This window comes from Camelus ferus, chromosome 1 (genome assembly GCF_009834535.1).
Source record: "Camelus ferus isolate YT-003-E chromosome 1, BCGSAC_Cfer_1.0, whole genome shotgun sequence".
Lineage (NCBI taxonomy): Eukaryota > Metazoa > Chordata > Mammalia > Artiodactyla > Camelidae > Camelus > Camelus ferus.
The window spans coordinates 61,958,048-61,979,225 of record NC_045696.1 but is presented as its reverse complement, the minus strand read 5'-3'; the positions used below and the strand labels follow the sequence as shown (position 1 = coordinate 61,979,225).

Genomic DNA, 21,178 nt, shown 5'->3' with positions numbered 1-21,178 from the left:
GCCATTATGGGCACCAAACTTTTTATTCCCTATTCAGGATATGGTGCCAGTGGATTGAATCTTGTTCTATTTTACTTATGTATACTTTTAAAGGAGATAATATGGTAAAGCTTAAAGGCTAATAAATCAGTTATGATGGCATTTAAGTTGGCCAGGAGAGTTGACTCTTCTTCCTTGGTTAGATAGCATTGATAATTCTTTTGTTGGTCTCTGTACTTATGGACACGTCTTATTAGTTCTCTTCCCATTTTCTGATTCATGCCATAAGTATTTAGTTATCCTAATTCTCTTCTTTAAAAAAAAAAAAAAGATTGTTTTTAAATATTCAGCACTAACAACTTTTTCAGTTGTTTTGGTTCTCTTTTTTAATAGTGGCTTTCTTGTTAGTTTGTTGGAGCCACAAAAAAGAAAAGAAAGAAAAAAAGGAAAAAAAATGTGTTAAAGCCAAAGGGAAATGAAAATTATTCCTAATGCATCAAAAATATTTGAGCAGCTAAAGTAACTTTTAAAATAACTTTTGCTATAGAGCACTTAATACCTGGAAATCTAGAAAAATATGGATTGATACGAACAGATGTGAACTTGGTTCAGACGATAGTAGTTGCTAACCTGATTTACTCTTCCCTTTTTTATCAAGTAGCACTTTCTCATTATTTCTAGCTATCATTGAATTACACACTTTAAATTTTTGAGTACTTTCAGTTATAAAATGTTAGAATTAGGAAGTCAATACTAAATTAGAAATTCACTGTACATGTGATTAAAGCAGAATTCATATACAAACTGCACGCTGTGGTCACCAGAGTCAGCTTTCACAGAGCTACTAGGCTGGGCCTTTGTACACACAGACAGTAGACATCCCTTTGTTTTGCCCCTCCTTCTCTTCTTCAGCAGTCATTCAATGACAAGCGTAAAAAGAACCTCTTTTCCCGAAAATTCCCCTTCTACAAGAACAAGGACCAGAGTGAACAGGAAACAAGTGATGCTGACCGTAAGTATGTGGATCCAGTGGTCAACTGAAGATAAATGTAGAGGGACCTACTGCCCTGCAGTTGGTTGTTACCATGGAGACAGTTTCAAGAGCTGCAACAGGTTACTAATTATCTTAACCAAGGACAGACATAAATTAATCTGTATACCAATCTTAACTTTTTCTGGCACCTTAGGAATTCCTAACTTAAAGTAAACAGTATTTTTAAGGTACATGTTTAAAATAGAATTATTCTATGTAAAAATTCTTATAAGAAACACTTAACATACTATCAAAGAATATTTTAGAGGAAAAACATGAATACCTGAAAAGCTACTTACTGATTTCTAGGTATAGCATTGCCAGTCTTTGGTAATAAATCTTCTCAAATTATTCCATTTTATCCTATTTCTTTATTATATGTAGGCATTCTGAATTTTACTTTTAAGATAGCAAGAAATAGTCTAAAATCTTGCTTCTCTACCTTAATCAGCCTCCCGGATAAAACTTCCATTATTTTAGTAGATTACATTCAGTACTAGCTTGTTTTAAACTTTCAGAAATCTACAAAAATGCTCTGTAAGATATATGTACCTGTAATGGTCTTGGAACTGTCTCTAATTGTAGCACCAATTTTATGCATTACTGACAACTATTTTCTTTGATTATCTTTTTATTGCTTGCTCTCTGGGAACTACTCTCTACAGGAGATCCCTGACGACATGGGATCAAAAGGCCTGAGTAAGTGATCAAAATACTCCCAAGTTATTTTTTAACCTCCGTCTACAGACCTACCTTTTTCAGATACATTTTGAGATTCATGGTAGTGCCCTTCTGGCATGAGGAGGTATATGATTTAGATTGCTTTTAGATTTTTCATGTTAATAATATGCTTGGGATTTTTATTTCTGTAATACACACCTTTTATATTTCCAATGCTCCATTTTTCACATGTCATTTGAAAAACTCTCTGCTTATAATCGCATTTTCCTTTTTGTAATTTTTATGGCAATTACTTTCTCTAGGAATTTTTTTCAGTATAAAGAAAGACTTTTTAAATGTTTTTTAAAATAGTACTACCTGCCCTTATTATTAGAAGATAGACAATAATCTTCCTTGCAGTTTTATCTTCCCCCCTTTTTTTTGTTAAAACATGTTTAAATTGCCTTGAGTCTTTGTTAGAAAAGCCTTGCTATAATGTGAAACTATAAAACACAACAGATCTTAAATATTAGAGAATTGTGGAACTCAAGTTCAAGTAGCAGTCTTTGTAGTAGGAAAACTATATTTTTTAAGTAAGTTTTAAGTTAAGAATTATAAGAAATATTATCCTTTGTCTTTCCTTTAACCAGGATGTTGTCTCTGTTTTTTGTTTTTGTTATGTTCCTGTTTAATTTTCTAGCTAGTGTTTAATCTTCATATAAAGCTTTATACAGTCTGATATGTAGGAGTCATTCAATAAATGTTGGAATTATGAATGAAATAAAAAGTCATTTTAAGAAACAAAATTTTGAATATGGGTGCTTTCAAATTGATTAAATGTAAAATTTTACCAAATATTACGAATTTTTTTTAGGTGACAGTGACTCACAGGAGTAACCTTTTAGGCTAAAGTTTTTTTCTAAATAGTTCTTTCTATTTGCATTATTAAGCATTTTGAAAACTTCTTTATAATTCATTGATCATTAAGGATATAGTCAGTATCTTAACTTTCCAAGATTTACGTTAATAAACATTAAATTTCATAGATTTTTCTCCTGATTTATATTAACTTTATACTGCACTTTTAATCTCAGCTATAGATACTTGAGTTTTATTTCAGCTTTAAATGTTAAAGATTTATATTAGATTAAAGACAATGTTTTATATGTAATTATTTATATTATACAGAATATAATAGGATTTTTTTTAGGATTTGTTAAGAACCACAAATTTACTGTCAACTAGTGGTACACTTCTTCAATCTCTTGCCTCTGGGAAAAATTATCAGTGAAAATCTTCAAAAACTGGGAAATATTTCTACTGATTCTTTTGTTGTTGTTGTTGTTAATGGAAGTACTGGGAATTGAACCCAGGACCTAATGCATGCTAAGCATGCACTCTGCCACTGACCTGTATCCCACCCTGTTTCTGCAGATTCCTAATGCTATAGAATTTAAGAATGATCATGAGGTGGTATGGATCAGCAAATGAACCCAAAGATTTTTGTTGTCTGATGGGTCATCAGAGACCTATGGAAAACTCATGAAAAAAGGAACTAAATGAAGAATTTGGTTCATATATTGATATTTGTATAATAGATAATTACACCTTGACTACACCATATTTTCATCTCTCATTTTAATTGAGATTTGTGACTTGGGAGGAGACACAAAAATGATAACTGATTACCAATGTCATTGATTTAATTTTTCTAATCAGTGATTTAAGATCTCTTGAATGGTAGGTTTCTGTGCTTCATCTCACAGGAACTGAAAGACTTGAAACCTGGTAACTTGATCAGGTCAAGATTTTACGTAGAAAATGTTGATGGGGACAGAAAAATATCACTAAAATTCTAAAACTGGGATTGAGGTTATCACTTAAAATTACTAGCTGCTGACAAAAGGCTTTTATTATATAGTGGAAAATGCTAGAAAGAAGAGTGGGTCAAGAGCATTATTTATGGACTCAGTTATCTGTATTCTGAGGTTCAGGATACAGGGAATAAACTAAGCAAAATCCTGTGAGATTTTAATATAAGAAAATAAATGTGCCCTCATATTGGTATCTATTAAGCCTTTTGGAACAGGACTCATGAAGGGATTGAGAACAAGACAAGTTATTCCAGATAAACCTGTTAAAGAGATGTGGAATAACACTGAATATAAAGAAATACGTACATCTGTATGTAATTTCACACAACCTATGAAAAATAGGGTATTTAATTAAAAGAGCAGACAAACAAAAGTGATTCCCTAGAATACTTTTCATAGACATGAATTCAGTGATTCTACCAAGAAGAGAATCAAATAAATTGTTGATTTGCCCTGTTGACGGTAGAGGAAACAATAGGAGAAACTGCATTTCCAAACCTAATTTTGACTAACAGATTTAGTTAAGAGTATGATGGAATTCTGGGAGGATGCAGCTAAATCATAATAGCTTGTGAAAAAATCTAGAAATAGAAACCTGTGTTCTTTTATTCTTTGAGAAGGCAATTTTGAAAAAATTCAAGAGAAAAACTGAAGATTACTTTAACAGAAACTAAAAGTACGCATGGTTCGGTAGCACTTATATAAGGTGCTCAGAAATGAAATCATGACATACAGTTTCAGACAAGGTTTGTACCTGCCTTTTGTATGCAGTTTATTTTTATAGCTTTCCATTTTGTAGAACACCTCAAAAACTTCCAGGTTTCCTGTTACATCTTAAAGACTTATTTAAGGAGAGTTGTGCAGAGCTGTTAGATTCTGAACCAGACTTATTTTCATTTGTGTTAGGAATAAGCGTTAAGAGTAGTCGTATTGTTTGAGACTGATGATGTGTAGTATTTAATGAGAGCAAAGAGATAACACATGATATAGTCTCAGAAAGAAATGTTTGACTAGAAAGGTGAGACTTAGAAAGATTTGAAATAGTTGTGATCATCAAACATTATAAACAAAAATTAAAACTTTAAGAATCTGTTTATATCATCTGTGTCAAAATGACAATATCCTTAAACTATAAATTTCTAACAGATCAATAAGAAACAGACTAACTCTCCCTTAGAAAACTGGACAAAGGATATGAGAAGAGTGCTGAAAAGATAAGCAAATGAAATAAGCATCTAAAAAAGTGTTTAACATCTTTAGTAGTTTAATATACAAAATGACATGTTTTATGCATCATTTTGGCAAACTTTTCTTTTAAAGGAGAACCCAGTGATGAAGAGGGTTCTGTGGAATGGCTAATTTTAACATATTACTATTGGGAGTGTAAATTGGTACAATTTTTTTTTGAAAAGCGTATCTTTTGACCTGCTAAATCCTCTTCAAGGAATTTATCCTAAGGATGTAATCAGAGATGGAAACAAAGGTGTATATGTCAGGATGTTTTGTCTAATATTATTTAGAAATTATAGCCCCCCACAAAAAAGCTGAAATAATCCTAAAGTGTCTTACAATTGAGAAATGGTTAATGAAGTATGATTTATCCACATATTATATATTTTATAACCATTGAAAATCATATTAAAACATAAAGATACAGAAAAAATGTTCACAGTGTAAGTGAAAAAAGTAAACTATGAAACTGTACAATATTTCTTACATTTGTAAATAAACATTAAGGGCTATTTTGAATATTGTTGCTTGAACATTTTTATACTTTTTGTGAGCATACATATGCCTTTCTGTTCGGAAAATACTTAGGAAATGAATTGCTGGGTCACAGATCTATAAATATGTTAGACTGTAGTAGGTATTGCCCAAGTAGTGTTCTAAAGTGGTTATGCCAATTTGTACCACCCCTACCCCCAGAAGTATATGAGTTCCAGTTGCTACTGGAACAGATACTTGACAAATAGGTTTTGGTTTTGTTTTATCATTTTGGTCATTCTGCTGAATGATAGAGATATCTGTTGTAGTTTTAATTTGTATTTGCCTGATAAGTAATAGGATTGAACTCTTTTTTTATATGTTTATTGAGTATTTTAATGTCATCTTTGATGAACCACCATGAAAAAGACTATTTTTAATTTTGAGGGGAAAAGCATTTTACCTTTCTAATAAGCTCCCAGGCAAGGATGATGATGGTGTTCCAAGGGCAGTACTTTAAGTAGTAAGATTTTATTGTAGAGGAGTTACCGGATACGTTAAATAAACTTGAAGAATTTGATTGCTTCATAGCTATCGATGATCTTAGCGAACTCAAGTAGGAGAAATCCCCAGAAAAGAGATTGCAGTAACTTTAACTTTTTATTATATAACATGTCAGACTTTCAATAATAGAGAAATAGTAAAATAAACCCCACAAATATTCATTTACCCAACTTCTATAATTGTCATCTCATGGTTAATTTTGTTTCTTCTGTACTTCTACTCTTCCCCCTCCACTCACTCCGTTGCAATAATTAATGTTTCTTTCTCTTACATATTAGAGATTGCAGAGTGTAATACCAATTCTAGTATAAATTTAAGAACTTTTTTTTCTTTTTGGCATTCCTACTTCTGGGAATGAATTTTAAGGAAATAGGACAGAAGGTGAAAGCCATATAAATGAAAACAGTCATAATAATTTGTTGATGTTTGTAGAAGACCATTTAAAGCAAACTAAAATGTCTAGGTAATTAGTATTAAGGCAAATCGTGATTTAACAGTCAGAATATTATACAATAATTTTAAATGATCCTTTTGAAGTCCATGTGGTAACATGGGAAATTTTTAAATATAAACTTTAAAAAAACACCATTTTACATGTGCTTGTCATCAGTCTTAGAATTTTCGATGTTCCTGATATATTTAAAATATACATAAGATGATTAAGAAATGTGTATCTTGTCTTTGCAGGTTAGAATAACAGACTTATTTTTCACTATGACAGCAATTCAAGAACTGTGATCTTTATGTGAAATCTTAAGTTCTGCCATTCTCTGAACTTTTCAGTAGTACTACTTGATTATAGGAGACTGTGGGTGGTATGGTACAGCAGATATTCCTCCTCAAACTTTATCCTTTAAATTCCTTTTTCCTTTGCCTGACATAAGAAATTCAGATTCACCTCTCTCCTGTGGAAAATTTTGTTATTTGGTCTTTATAGATAAAATGACCCATTTTTTTAATTCGAAGGAGACACTTATTGTGGGAACACAAGAGATTACATTTACATGAGAAGAGTGCTGGGTATTTACTGAACAATCAAGTTATGAAATGGGGGCCACTTTGAAGGAGGGGCCAGGCAAATGGGTGTGTTTTTGTTTTACAAAGCAACCTTTGTCAATTGTATTGAAGCACAGTTTCTCAGAAATATTAGTCTACTTTAAAATACAATCCCACCTTCTAGAATTCCATTCCATTTGACTTTTTTTTTTTTTTGAGTCATCTGAATCTATGGCATCCGAAATGCTTTATCTGTATGATCTCAGACATGGATTCTCATTTCTCTTCAGGAACAAGAAAGAAGCTGAACTAAAAGCAAGATATCTATTTACTTTTTAAGATATCTCTTCATTAAAATGGGCATCTGTTTGCTCAGATATAACTTGTTTTCTTTTGTTAGTCTCAGAATCCAAATTAAATGGTGCCGATGACATTTTCTCTTTGGGGTTTTAAGTCTACAGTTGCACTAATTTAGGATTACTTTGCCCTCTTTGTCATATTCTACTTATTATTTGTGATGGATTTTTGTTCATAAACTGTATTGAACAGAAATGAGGCATTGTCCTTGACTACAGATCAAATTTTTTCCTTGCTAATTCATATTCATTTATTTGAAATAATTAAATTTTCAAAGATAATCAAAATGTTTTTAAAAACTCTTCAGGTATGTGTGGTTTATATTTCGACGTTTTGTTATGTCACCTTGTGTTTATTTTGGTAATTTGCTTTTTTTAAACTCATGACACTATTTTCTTTATTTCTTCCATTGTGCTGTAATTTCAGAACATGTAACTTCTAATGCCAGCGATAGCGAAAGTAGTTACCGTAAGTGTTTTATTTGTTCTTCTGTTATCTCTAGTAATAAATCCTTTGAGGTTTTTGTACAAATTTAATTTCCAAAATTGTAATAAAATACAAAAATTCATTTTACAGACTAGGCTGTTTGTATACACGCTATGTGTGTGTGTTTGTATCTTTTATAAGATGCAAATATCTATTTAAATGAGGTGTAAACTTGTATTTTGCCATTTATTTAGTAATTCTATTTTCTAACATGAGCATTAAAATAGTTTTCAGTAGTGCTAAATTATAGTTTTTTTCATGATTAATTTTTAACACAAATTTTTCTTTTTTTAAAATTATTTTGAGGTGTGATATTTAGGCTTGTTTGTTTGTTTGTTTGTTTGTTTACTTAATGGAGGTACTAGAGATTGAACCCAGGACCTCGTATGTGCTAAGCACACACTCTACCACTAAGCTATACCCCCCTCCCTTATAATTAGTTTTATTTCCTTTTTTTATTCTGTGTTACTAGTACTAGTGTGGGTCAAGTTATTGTTTATCAACACCTTTTGGTGAACATAAGAAACAATGAAGGGAAAATTTTCAACAGTTGCTCAAATAGGATTACTGATTTCTTTTTTGGTTCCTATGTTACAGTCTTAATATTATATTATTAAGTGAACTGTATAAGCGTGTGAAGTTTTTAAATATATTTGGGCATGGGTGGAGGGGAGGGTATATGAATATTATCAGTTGTAACGCTTTAAAAATTAAAATTGCTTTTCTAACTTTTTTTTTTTTTACTGCTGTCTAATATGAAAGTAATCTTGATTACAGATGAGTATGGCTGCTCAAAAGGTCCATCCTGTTAATATCAGTCTCTAATATTTTCCATGTTGACAATATATACTTTTAACCCTCATTCATTTGATTGGTTGTTATTTTTCTGCGTAATAGTTGCTTGATGATTTTCTTTTTTGCTGTGGGAATGTGATTTCTTGTATTTTAGCATTCTGTTAACTTACAATCAGAACTCACTAGAGAGTAGTTAAGTAGCTTTCTAGACTAAAAAGAGGTAATGAAAGTATATACTGTCTGTCTCACCATTTGCATGAATTATTACGTGTGGAATATTCAAATTGCATGTTTTTGCCAATATTTAAAACATGTTTTACATGCAGTACTTTAAAAAGCAGCTTGTAAATATATGTATTTTATGTATTAAATTTGAAAACAACAAAATATACTTTTAAAGCAGAAAAGAATATTTGTACCATTATATGAATGTAAAAGGTTTACAGCTGCATACATATAATATAAACTAGCAACAAATTTAGTGAAAATATTGTTATAGAATCATCATAATCGAGGAGAAAGTCTTCCAATATGTTATCCAACATTGATTGAGTTCATTGAACCACTTGAATTGAACAATTGTTCCTGGCTTGTTTTTTTACACGTGTGTGTGTGTGTATGTGTGTTAAGAATTGAAATTTTTAACCCTTTTTTAGTTATTTTCATTGAATCGAGATATAATTTGTAGACTTTTCTATTTAAGATACTCTTAAGCTCTAACCCTCTTAGAGGATTTAATTTAACCTCTAAAGTACTTTCAAGATCAAAGTAAAATGTATTTTTTCTCCTTTACTATCTGTGTGATTCATTTTGTTAAAAGGGAAGGATTTAGTTTTATCCAAAGCTTTTTTTGACCCAAAATATTTTTTAATTGAATAAATGAATTATTATAATAATCAGAAGTCTTTATCAGTGAAATAGTGACACTAGTTTTACCTTTGCATTAGAAGTTTTTGGTTGGAAGTTGGTTGTAATTATAAAAATACATGTGTGGTATTAAATATACCTGGTACGATCAGAAAAGCATCATATTTTTAATAACAGTAAATTACCTAATATGCATATATATAGAACTGCTTGCTAAAGCATGAATCATTAAAAGACTTAATAGTTCTTAGAGTCTAAGTAAAAAATTAATAGCATATACTTGGCATCACAAGTGAAGATTTTAAATAGATATAATGAGAAATATATATTTTAAATAGATATAATCTGTAAAATACAGAATAACAGAAAGGTAGTTATTAAATAGCACATTTATATTTTGTTTTTATATTTATCAAACTTTATAATTTGTCACCTTTTTCCCTAAATCCTGCCATAATTAGTTTGTAGAGTACCTTTTTTATATCTTTCCTATTTTCTCAGGAAAGTTCTAGTAAGTTATATGTTATATAAGAATTAAATTAGTAGTAGTTATCTTTATAGATTTTCTTATCTGTATTTTAACTTTCTAATAGGTGGTCAAGAAGAATATGTCTTATCATATGAACCAGTGAATCAACAAGAAGGTTTGTGAAGCCTGTTGATGTTTTACAATCTTATTATATCACCTTTGGGGGGTGGTAATTAGGTTTATTTATTTTTCGAGAAGCCACTGGAAACTGAACCCAGGGCATCGTGCATGCTAAGCACACACTCTACCACTGAACTATACCCTCCCCCCACATCACTTCTTATACCCAGTTTCTCTTTTGCCATTTTCTGATCTGCTTCCTTACAATTTCTACTTCAAAAAGGAGCAGTGTTTGATGATAGTAGCAATATATATAAACATTATCTGCTAAAATGCTGAACGTAACTTGGTTGAATTATCTAAGTGTATGACTTCCAAAAGAAGACTGACTAAGGTTTAAGATCTTAATAAAAAGGTTTGTAAATTATCAAGCTAGCCATCATTGGTGGAGAAAGAAAAAAGAAAGAAATTAACAGTTAAGGGTACTTTTGTTTTCTAATGAAATAAAATGTATTCATGTTTGTTGAGCATTTATTCCTCTTAACATGGAGTGTATTTTTATAGTTAATTATACTCGACCAGTGATCATATTGGGACCGATGAAAGACAGGATAAATGATGACTTGATCTCAGAATTTCCTGACAAATTTGGATCATGTGTTCCTCGTGAGTAACCCGCATAAAAATTATTAATTCTTGTTCTTAACATTTTGTTATTGTGTGTGGTAAAAGTAAACATTACCATTTTTTAATGGTTTTACTTATTCTATCAGTTATTCCTCCATCCTCTATATTATTGTCCTTTTTCAAATTTAAATCAATCTCTGTTGTATTGAACTTTATAAAACAATTCTTTAAGTAGCAAATGGATTTGTTGTGCTTTTTAATATTAAACACTTCCTCAAGTTTTTTTCTGTTAAAGATACAACTAGACCAAAACGAGATTATGAGGTAGATGGAAGAGATTATCATTTTGTGACTTCAAGAGAGCAAATGGAAAAAGATATCCAGGAACATAAATTCATTGAAGCTGGCCAGTATAACAATCATCTGTATGGAACAAGTGTTCAGTCTGTGCGAGAAGTAGCAGAAAAGGTAAGCATCAAAGTGATCCCAGAATACAGTTTCTAATCAACTGCACCTTTCACACTATGAAAGAATGATGGGATAGAAGCTTATAATTCATATTTTTGAAAAAAATAAATGCTCTAACATTGATTATGTTAATGTTATGAATTTATTCAACTAAATATTTACTTCTAAGTGGCTTAGAAGCATACACAATGGAGTAGATTAAGAAGATCAACAAAGAAAATAATAGGAATGATAATGTGAATCTGAGAGGGGAGATTATTATTTTGAGGTCCTATACATTTGCTAGAGATAGACTTTATGTTTAGCTCTAGCTTTCCAACATCTAGCATAATTAAGAAGCTAAGATCAGCACTGTCCATCAATAAAAATGAACCAGGTGTTCAAGATAACTGTAAGTTGCTCCTGATACTGAGACTAGACAATAATCTCTCCTGAATAGTCATTTAATAAAAGATAGTATAAAAAATACTCAGTAACAATGTAACAGCAACAGATTTTTTTAAAGCGGTCTGGTGATATATTGACATTGAGCTAAAGCAGCTTTATGGTAGAACCAAAACCTTGTACTCCAGATGTGCTGCTATGCTTATATCACTCTTGGGGCCTAGAAAATAAACATCAACAAATTATTCTTTTACCTTCAAAACTATAGTAGTTTAAAACTTAGTCATGAAATACCTACAAAATATAAAGCAGTAATTCAGCCTCTCAGTTTTCCATCTATAACTGCTCCTTTTTTAATAAGAGGTTTGGTTAATTCTGATTAGTTTTAAAAATAGAAAAAATGAAAATGTTCAGTGATGACAAGAATTTTGGGAAAATAGAAAATCTTATTAGATGTTGTTAATAGGTATAGAAATTAATAGAACTTAATTTGAGAATAATTTGGCAGTATCCAGTAAATGCACATAACCTGTGACTCAAAAATTCTACTTCTTGGTATGTAAATACATATTCACACATAAGGATTTTGTATAAGGATATTCATAGTAGCACTTTATAGTAGTGAAAAATTGGAATCAGCAAAGGGGAGTGAATAATTAACTGTTATTTATTCATACATTGGGATATAGCAGCTAGAGTAAAACTAGAATATTCACTAATTAGGTATAGCCATACTAATAAATCTCAAAATTATAATGGTGAATGAATGAAGTTGCAAAGGATATATACAGGATGACACTATTTATATAAACTTTAATTAACATAAAACAGCATATATAGTTTATTGATACATATTTCATAAACATAAAAACATACAAGGATATAAAATAAGCTATGAGGATATATAGTACAGCACAGGGAATATAATAACTGTAAATAGAATATAACCTTAAAAAATGTTAATCACTGTGTTGTATACCTGAAACTTATATCGTACATCACCTATACCTCTACTAAAAAAAAAAATCACCAGAAAAAAAAAATGCATGGGAGTGATACACATCTACTTGAGGAGTATATGTAGCAGCTATCCAGTAGTTTTCCTTTGGGAGGAGAAGGAAGGAAATTGTAGCTTTAGCTTTATTTGTAATGTTTTACTTTGCTTAAGTTTTTTAAAAATTTTACAAACACACCCTCAGCCTAACTGAAAGGTATTATCCAAGCTTCAGATTACTGATAAATAGGAAAGTAAACAGCAAATCATAGCAAGCTATTTCACGTTCAAACCTTGTGGAGAAGAAACTATCAGGAAGTTCCACAAAGTAGAAATACTGCAAATAATACTCTGATCAGAATGCAATATTGTGTTATTAGGAAATCAACAACTAAAAGGCTCAGCCAACTGGAAAAAATTATTTATTTATATTGAAGTATAATTGATATACAGTATTCTGTAAGTTACAAGTGTACAATATAGTGATTCACAGGTTTTAAAAGTTATACTCCATTTATAGTTATTATAAATATTGGCTGTATGTCCCAGATTGTACAATATATCCTTATAGCTTATTTTATACATGATAGTTTGTACCTCTTACTTCCCTATCCCTGCATTGCCCCTCCCTACTTCCCTCTCCCCACTGGTCATCACTAGTTTATTCTCTGTATCTGTGAGTCTGCTTTTTTATTGTATTTTATTGTATTGTATTAACTAGTCTGTTGTATTTTTTAGATTCCACTTATCAGTGATGTCATATAGTATTTGTCTTTTTCTGTCTGATTTATTCCACTTAACGTAATACCCTCCAAGTCCATCCATGTCACTACAAGTGGGAAAATTTCATTTTTGTGTCTGAGTAGTATTCCATTGTGTTTGTGTGTGTGTATATATATATATATATATATATCTTCTTTATCCATTCATCTGTTGATGAACATTTAGGTTGCTTCCGCATCTTGGCAACTGTAAATAATACTGCTGTGAAAATTGGGGTGCATCTGTCTTTCTTGAATTAGTGCTTTTGTTTTTTCAGGTATATACCCAGGAGTGGAATTACTGGATCATATGGTAGTTCTATTTTTAGTTTTTTGAGAAACCTCCATGCTGTTTTCCATAGTGACTGCACCAGTTTACATTCCCACCAACAGTGTATGAGAATTCCATTTTGTCCATATCCTTGCCAACATGTTATTTGTGCTCTTTTTGATAATAGGCATTCTGACAGGTGTGAGGTGTTATCTCATGGTTTTGATTTGCATTTCCCTGATAATTAACAGTGTTGAGCATTTTTCATGTGCCTATTGGCTGACTGCATTTCCTCTATTGAAAAATGTCTGTTCAATCTCTTGCCCATTTTTTAAATGGGTTTTTTTTAATTTGATGGTAAGTTGTATGAGCTGTTTATATATGTTGGATATTAACTCCTTATCAGTTGTATCATTTGCAAATATTTTCTCCCACTCAGTAGGTTGTCATTTCATTTTGTCGATGATTTCCTTTGCTGTGCAAAAGCTTTTTTGTTTAATTAGGTCCTGTTTGTTTATTTTTGCTTTTATTTCCTTTGCTTTAGGAGACAGATCCAAAAAAAAATTGCTACAACTTATGTCAAAGAGTATGCTGCCTTTATTTTCCACTAAGAGTTTTATGAATTCCAGTCTTATACTTAGGTCTTCAATCCATTCTAAGTTTATTTTTGTATGTGGTGTTAGAGAATGTTCTAATTTCATTCTTTACATGTAGCTGTCCACTTTTCCCAGCACCAACTGTTGAAGAGATTGTCTTTTCTTCATTATATATTCTTGCCTCCTTTGTCATAGATTAATTGACCATAAGTGCATAGGTTTATTTCTGAGCTCTCTCTATTCTATTCCATTGATCTGTGTGTCTGTTTTTGTGTCAGCACCGTATTATTTTGATTATGGTAGCTTTGTAGTATAGTCTGAAGTCAGGGACCATGATTCCTCCAGCTTTGTTGTTTCTCAAAATTATTTTGGCTATTCAGGGCCTTTTGTGTTTCCACACAAATTTTTAAATTATTTGTTCTAATTGTGTGAAAAATACAGTTGGCATTTTAATAGGGCTTGCATTCAATCTGTAGATTACCTTGAATTTTAGCAATATTAATTCTTCCAATCCAAGAACATGGTATATCTTTCCATCTGTTAGTGTCATCTTCAGTTTCTTTCATCAGTGTCTTATAACTTTTGGAGTACCTCCTCCAAAAGGTCTTTTACCTCCTTAGGAAGGTTTATTCCTCAGTATTTTATTCTTTTTGATGCAGTGGTAAATGGGATTATTTCCTTAATAGCTCTTCCTGATAGTTCATTGTTAGTGTGTAGAAATGCAGCACATTTCTGTGTGTAAATTTTAAATTCTGCAACTTTACCAAACTCATTGATGAGCTTTAGTAGTTTTCTGGTGGTGTCTTTAGGATTTTTCTGTGTACAGTATCATGTCATCTGCAGACAGTAGCAATTTTACTTCTTCCATTCCAATTAGGATTGATTTTTTTTTTCTTGTCTGATTGTTGTGCATAGGACTTCCAATACTATATATTGAATAAAGTGGTGAGAGTAGGCATCCTTGTCTAGTTACTGATCTTAAAGGAAAGGCTTTCAGCTTTTCACCACTGAGTGTAATGTTAGCTATGGGTTTGTCATATTTGGCCTTTATTACGTTGAGGTAAGTTCTCTCTGTGCCCACTTTCTGGAGAGTTTATCGTCAATGGATGTTGAATTTTATAAAAAGCTTTTTCTGCATCTTCTGAGATGATAATACAGTTTTTATTCTTCAATTTGTTAATGTGGTGTATCACATTGATTGATTTGTGGGTATGAAAAATCCTTGCATTCCTGGGATAAATCTCACTTGATCATGGTGTATGATCCATTTAATGTATTGTTGGGTTCAGTTTGCTAATATTTTTTTGAGGATTTTTGCATGTATGTTAATCAGTGATACTGGCTTGTAATTTTCTTTGCTAGTGATATGTTTGTCTGGTTTTGGTATCAGGGTGATGTTGGCCTCATAGAATGAGTTGAAAGGCATTCCTTCCTCTGCAGTCTTTTGGAATAGTTTGAGACAGATAAGTATTTAACTCTTCTCTGAATATTTGGTAGAATTCATCTGTGAAGCCATCTGGTCCTAGACTTTTGTTTGTTGAGAGTTTTTTAATTACTCATTCCATTTTATTACTAGTAATTGGTCTGTTCATACTTTCTATTCCTATTTCAGTCTTGGGGGATTGTACCTTTCAAAGAATTTGTTTCTTCCAGGTTGACTATTTTATTGGTGTATAGTTGCTTGTGGTAGTCTCTTATGATCTGTTGTATTTCTGTGGTGTCAATTGTAACTTCTTTTTCATTTCAGATTTTATTGATTTGGACCCTCTCCCTTTATTTTTTTTATGAGTCTACCTTAAAGTTTATTGATTTTGTTAATCTTTTCAAAGAACCAGCTTTTAGTTTCATTGACCTTTCTTTTTTTTTTTCTTTTGGTTTATTTTTTGTTTTGGGTTTTTGGGGGGTTTTTTGGATTTTTTTAGTCTCTTTCATTTATTTCTGCTCTGATCTTTATTATTGCTTTCATTCTACTGACTTTGGTTGTTTTTTTTTTTTTCCTGTTTCCTTTAGATGTAAGGTTAGATTGTTTATTTGAGATTTTTCTCTTTTCCTGAGGTAAGTTTGTATCACTATAAACTTCCCTCTTAGAACTGTTTTTGCTGCATCCCAAAGGCTTTGGATTGTCATGTTTTCGTTTTCATTTCTCTCTAGGTATTTTTTATTTCCTCATTGATTCCTTCAGTCATCCATTGGGTCTTTAGTAGAATATTGTTTAGCCTCCATATGTTTGTGTTTTTTAGTTTTTTTCTTATAATTGACTTCTAGTATCATAGCATTGTGGTTGGAAGAAAAAATGCATGATATGATTTCAGGTTTCTTAAATTTACCAAGGCATGCCTTGCGTTCGAGCATGTAATCTCTCCTAGAGAATGTTCCACGTGCCCTTGAAAAGAATGTATATTCTGCTTTCAGATGGAATGCTCTATATATAGCATTTAAGTTCATCTGATCTGTTGTGTCATTTAAGGCCAGTGTTTCCTTATTGATTTTATGTCTGGATGTAAGTGGGGTGATAAAGTTCTCTACTACTGTTGTGTTACTGTCTATTTCTCCTTTTATCTTCTTAAAATTGGCCTTATATATCTAGGTGCTCCTATGTTGGGTGCATATTTATGTACAGTTGTTGTATCTTCTTGGATTTGCTCCTTGATCATTAGTCCTTTGTCTCTTGTAACAGTCTTTAAAGTCTATTTTATCTGATGTAAGTATTGCTACTCGCTTTATTTTGATTTCCATTTGCATGGAATACCTTTTTCATCCCATCACTTTCAGTCTGTGTGTGTTTAGACCTGAAGTGAGTCTCTTGTAGGCAGTGTATGTACAAGTCATGTTTTTGTATCCATTCATCCACTCTGTCTTTTGATTCCAGTGTTCAGTCCATTTACATTTAAGGTAATTGTCACTATGTATGTTCTCATTGCCAGTTTGTTAATTGCTTTTGGTTGTTTCTATAGGTCTTTTTTTCCCCCTTTTTCCTCTTTTGTTCTCTTGTGATTTGATGACTATCTATCTTTAGTGTTACATTTGGATTCCTTTCGTGTGTGTGTATGTGTGTACATCTATAATAGATTTTTGGTTTGTGGTTACCATGAGGCTTTTGTATAGCAGTCTGTATATATGATTCTTGTAAGTTACTGGTCTTTCTTCATTTCAAATGCATTTTCAGTGCATTTGTTCTCTCTTCCCCTCATGATTACTGTTTTTGATACCATATTTTACATCTAATTGTTTTGTATAATCCATAACTACTTATTGTGGCTACAAATGATTTTACTACTTTTGTCTTCTAATTTCCCAGCTAGTTTTGTGTGTGGATGATTTCCTGTCTTTACTGTGTGTTTGCCTTTACCAGTGAGCTTTTTCCTCCTGTAGTTTTCTTGTTTCTAGTTGTGGCCTTTTCTTTTCCGCTAGAGAAGTTTCTTTAACATTTGTTGTAAAGCTACTTTGGGGGTTGGGGGGCAGTGGCGGTATGGCTCGGGGTAGAGTGCATGCTTAGCATGCATGAGGTCCTTGGTTCAATCCCCAGTACCTCTATTAAGATAAACAAACCTAATCATCCTCCCACTTCCCCCACCCCAAAAAATTTTAAAAATAAATAAAGCTGGTTTGGTGGTGCTGAATTCTTTTAGCTTTTGCTTGTCTGTAAAGCTTTTGATTTCTCCATCAAATCTGAACAAGATCTTTGCTAGGTAAAATATTCTTGGTTGTAGTTTTTTCTCTTTCATCACTTTAAGTATATTACATTACTTCCTTCTGGCCTGCAGAATTGCTGCTTAAAAAGTCAGCTGATAGTCTTATGGGCATACCCTTGCATGTTATTTGTTTCTTTTCCCTTGCTTCTTTTAATACTTTATCTTTATCGTTAATGTTTGTTCTTTTAATTAACACTGTGTCTTGGTATGTTCCTGTTTGGATTAATTCTGTGTGGGACTCTACACTTCCTAGACTTAGGTGACTGTTTTCTTTCCCAGGTTAAGGAAGTTTTCAACTATTATGTCTTCAAACATGTACTTAGCCCCTTTCTCTCTCTTCTTCTTCTGGGACCCCTTCATTCCTTCTAGTGTATTTTTCATTTCAGTTATTGTATTCTTCATCTCTGTCTGGTTGTTCTTTATATTTTTTAACTCTTTGTTAAAACTTTGAACATCTCATTCTGTGCATCCATTCTTCTCCTGAGTTCTTTAATCATCTTTACAATCATTACCCTGAATTCTTTCTTGGGTTGATTACCTATCTCCACTTCACTTAATTCTTCTTCTGGGATTTTTATCTTGTTCCTTTGTCTGCAACATGTTCTTCTACTGCCTCATTTTGTCTAAATTGCTATTTGTATTTTTATATATCTGGTAGATTAGTTATATTACCCGACCTTAGAGAAGTGGCCCTCTGTAGGAGATGTTCTGTGCATCCCAACAGCATACTCCCTCTCACCCAAACTATATGCTCTAGGGGGTTCCCTTGTGGTGGGTATTAGGTCCTTCTAATGTGGCAGGCTAACTACTTGTGCAGCTGAGTAGGCTTAGTTAGCCCCTAGTCCAGTTAGTTGCTAGGCCCTCTGCTGTGCTGAGGCTGTCAGCTGCTGGTTAGTGGGGCCTCGTCTCAAGGTACCTGACTGCAGAACTTCAGGAAGCCCCCTGGGGCTTATGGTGGCTCATTGGGGGTAGAGTTAGGGTCCAAAAGACTTGAGGCTGTTGCCCACCCACTGGAGAATGAAGCCAGATCCCAGGGTTAGTGCCAGACTACTAGCAGGCAGAGCTGGGTCCTAAAGTCCAGCTGCAAAGCCCAGGGATCCTAGAGGTGGTGTCAGATCACTGTAGGGGAGTTGGGAGGTACAGTTTCTGACACAGTTGGGTACGAGGTCCAAGCTTGTGTTGTCCCGAATCATGTTTTGGCCTGCTAGTGGGCAGTGTCAGGGCCCAGCTGGTCCACGGGCAAGGTCTGGCCTGCTGTGGGCAGGCTGGGTCTGTAGTCTGCAGGACTGTGGTTTTCTTGTGTCTGGTGTCTGCCTCCTGGTGGGTGAGGCTGATCTAGAAGCTAGTGCAGACTTCTGGAGGGCAGGGTCAGTGCCTACTTATTGGTGGGTGAAGCTGGGTCTTGGCCCTCTGGTGGGCAGGGCCATGTCTAGAGGTGACTGTGGGCTCAGGAAGTCTTTAGACAGGTGGTCTGCTGATGGGTGCAGCTCTTCCCCACCTAGTTAGTTGTTTGGCCTGAGGCTTCCCAACCTAGGTATCTGTAGGTTGTTGGGTGAGGCCATCTCTTGGTGGTAATGAGCTAGAGGGAGGAGCCCACCTATAATGACTACTCACGCCAGTGTCCATACAGTAGAAAACTCCCAAGTGTGTCTGCCACCAGTGTGTGTGTCCCCAGGCTGAGCAGTAGTCAACTTCCCACCTCTCCGGGAGACTCTCCAAGACCAGCAGGTAGGTCTGGCCCAGGCTCTTATCAGATTACTGCTTCTGCCCTGGGTCCTGATGTATGTGAGATTTTGTGTTTGCCCTTTAAAGTGAAGTCTCTATTTTCCCCCAGTCCCTTGGGACTCACAAAATTAAGCTCCACTGACCTTCAGAACCAAATGCTCTAGGAACTCATCCTCCCGGTGCACAACCCCTAGACTGGGAGCCAAGCAGGCTCAGAACTCTCACTCCTGTGGGAGAACCTCTATGATAAAATTATTCTCTAGTTTATGCGTTTCCCATTCAGGGGTGTGGGACTTGATTATATCATGAGTCTGCCCCTCCTACCCATCTCGTGGTTCCTTCTTTATGACTTCACTTGTAGATCTTTTCTGGTAGGTTCTGATCTTTTTCATCAATGTTCTGCAGATAGTTGTGATTTTGATGTGCTCATGAGAGGTGAGCTCAGGGTCTTTCTACTCCACCATCTTGGCTAATCTCTTTCCCAACTGGAAAATTTAAAACAACTTCTTAACTCATATGTGAAAGAGAAAATGGAAGATGAAATTATAGAATTTCTTAAAAATAATAATGAAAATAGTACATATCAGAATCCATGGGATATATTTAAAACAATGATCAGAGGAAATTTCATAGCCTTAAGAACATTTCCAAACAAAAATGAATGGAAATAGATAAACTAAATCCCTAGTGTAAAAGGCTAGAAAAAGATAAAGGAAGGACACAATACACATAAAAGTGGAAATTATGTGGTAAGCAGAAGGAAGAAAACAATGAAGATCAGAGAGGAAACTAATAAAAAAGAAAACAGGAAAATAATAGATGAAATCAGTGAAACCAAAAAATGGTTCTTTGAGAAGATCTCAGAGTCCTTGATAAGCCTTTAACCAGCCTGATGAGAAAAAAACAAGTGATGATAGAAATTACCAATATCAGGAATGAGAGAGGTTACAGAATCTACAAATATTTAAAGGAAAGTCTGAAATTGAGAGACAACTTTATACCACTGAGTTCAACAATTTAGGTGAAAAGGATTCCTTGAAAGATATAAACTACTTAAGCTCATTCACAAAGAAATAGATTATTTGAATAGCCCTATATTTAGTAAAGAAATTGATTTGTGTTTAAAAACCTTTCCACAAAGAAAACTCTAGACCCAGATGGCTTCACTAATAAATTCTACCAGACACTTAAGGAAGAAATAATGCCCTTTTTCTACCATAAAATTTAAAAGGAGGGAGTACTTTACAGTTTTTTTCTGAGTCCAGCATTACCTAGATTTCAAAACCTGACAACACATTACCAAAAAACTGCAGACCAATTTCCCTGATGAACATAGGTCAAAATTTCTAAACAAAATTTTCATGAGTTGGATCTAACAACATTTAAAAAGATAATATGTCATGACCACCAAGTAGGATTTATCCAATGACTGTAAGGTAAATTTAAGCATGAGAAAATCAGTCAGTGTAACTGATGATACTGAAGTAAAAAAGGAAAACCATATGATTATCTCCATAGTTTAGGAAAAGCATTTGACAAAATCCAACATCCATTTTTGACTAAAACTTTCTGCAAACTAGGAATGGAAAAGAACTTCCTCAGACTCATAAATAACATTCCAAAAACCCTACATGTATCATCATACTTAATTATTTTTAAAAACCTCCATGTTTTTCCCCTTAAATCAGAAACACATCAAGGATATCCACTCTCACCACTTGTTTTCAGTATTATAATAGAGGTCCTAGCCAGTGCA

At 33.1% G+C, this 21,178-nt stretch overlaps 1 protein-coding gene across 9 annotated transcripts in view; it reads left to right on the top strand.

Annotated features, from left to right (window-relative positions):
* Positions 1 to 21,178, top strand: part of DLG1 (discs large MAGUK scaffold protein 1) — a 228,975-nt gene that overhangs the window by 194,530 nt on the left and 13,267 nt on the right. For 4 of the 9 annotated variants that reach the window (XM_032481574.1, XM_032481549.1, XM_032481553.1 and 1 more), the window contains 5 exons: positions 892 to 991; positions 7,594 to 7,635; positions 9,909 to 9,959; positions 10,469 to 10,570; positions 10,827 to 10,999. In XM_032481574.1, the coding sequence (XP_032337465.1) occupies positions 892 to 991; positions 7,594 to 7,635; positions 9,909 to 9,959; positions 10,469 to 10,570; positions 10,827 to 10,999 (468 nt within the window). Of the gene's footprint in view, positions 1 to 891; positions 992 to 1,677; positions 1,712 to 7,593; positions 7,636 to 9,908; positions 9,960 to 10,468; positions 10,571 to 10,826; positions 11,000 to 21,178 lie in introns of all 9 variants that reach the window. The other 5 variants (XM_032481590.1, XM_032481563.1, XM_032481597.1 and 2 more) reach the window with 2 other exon arrangements.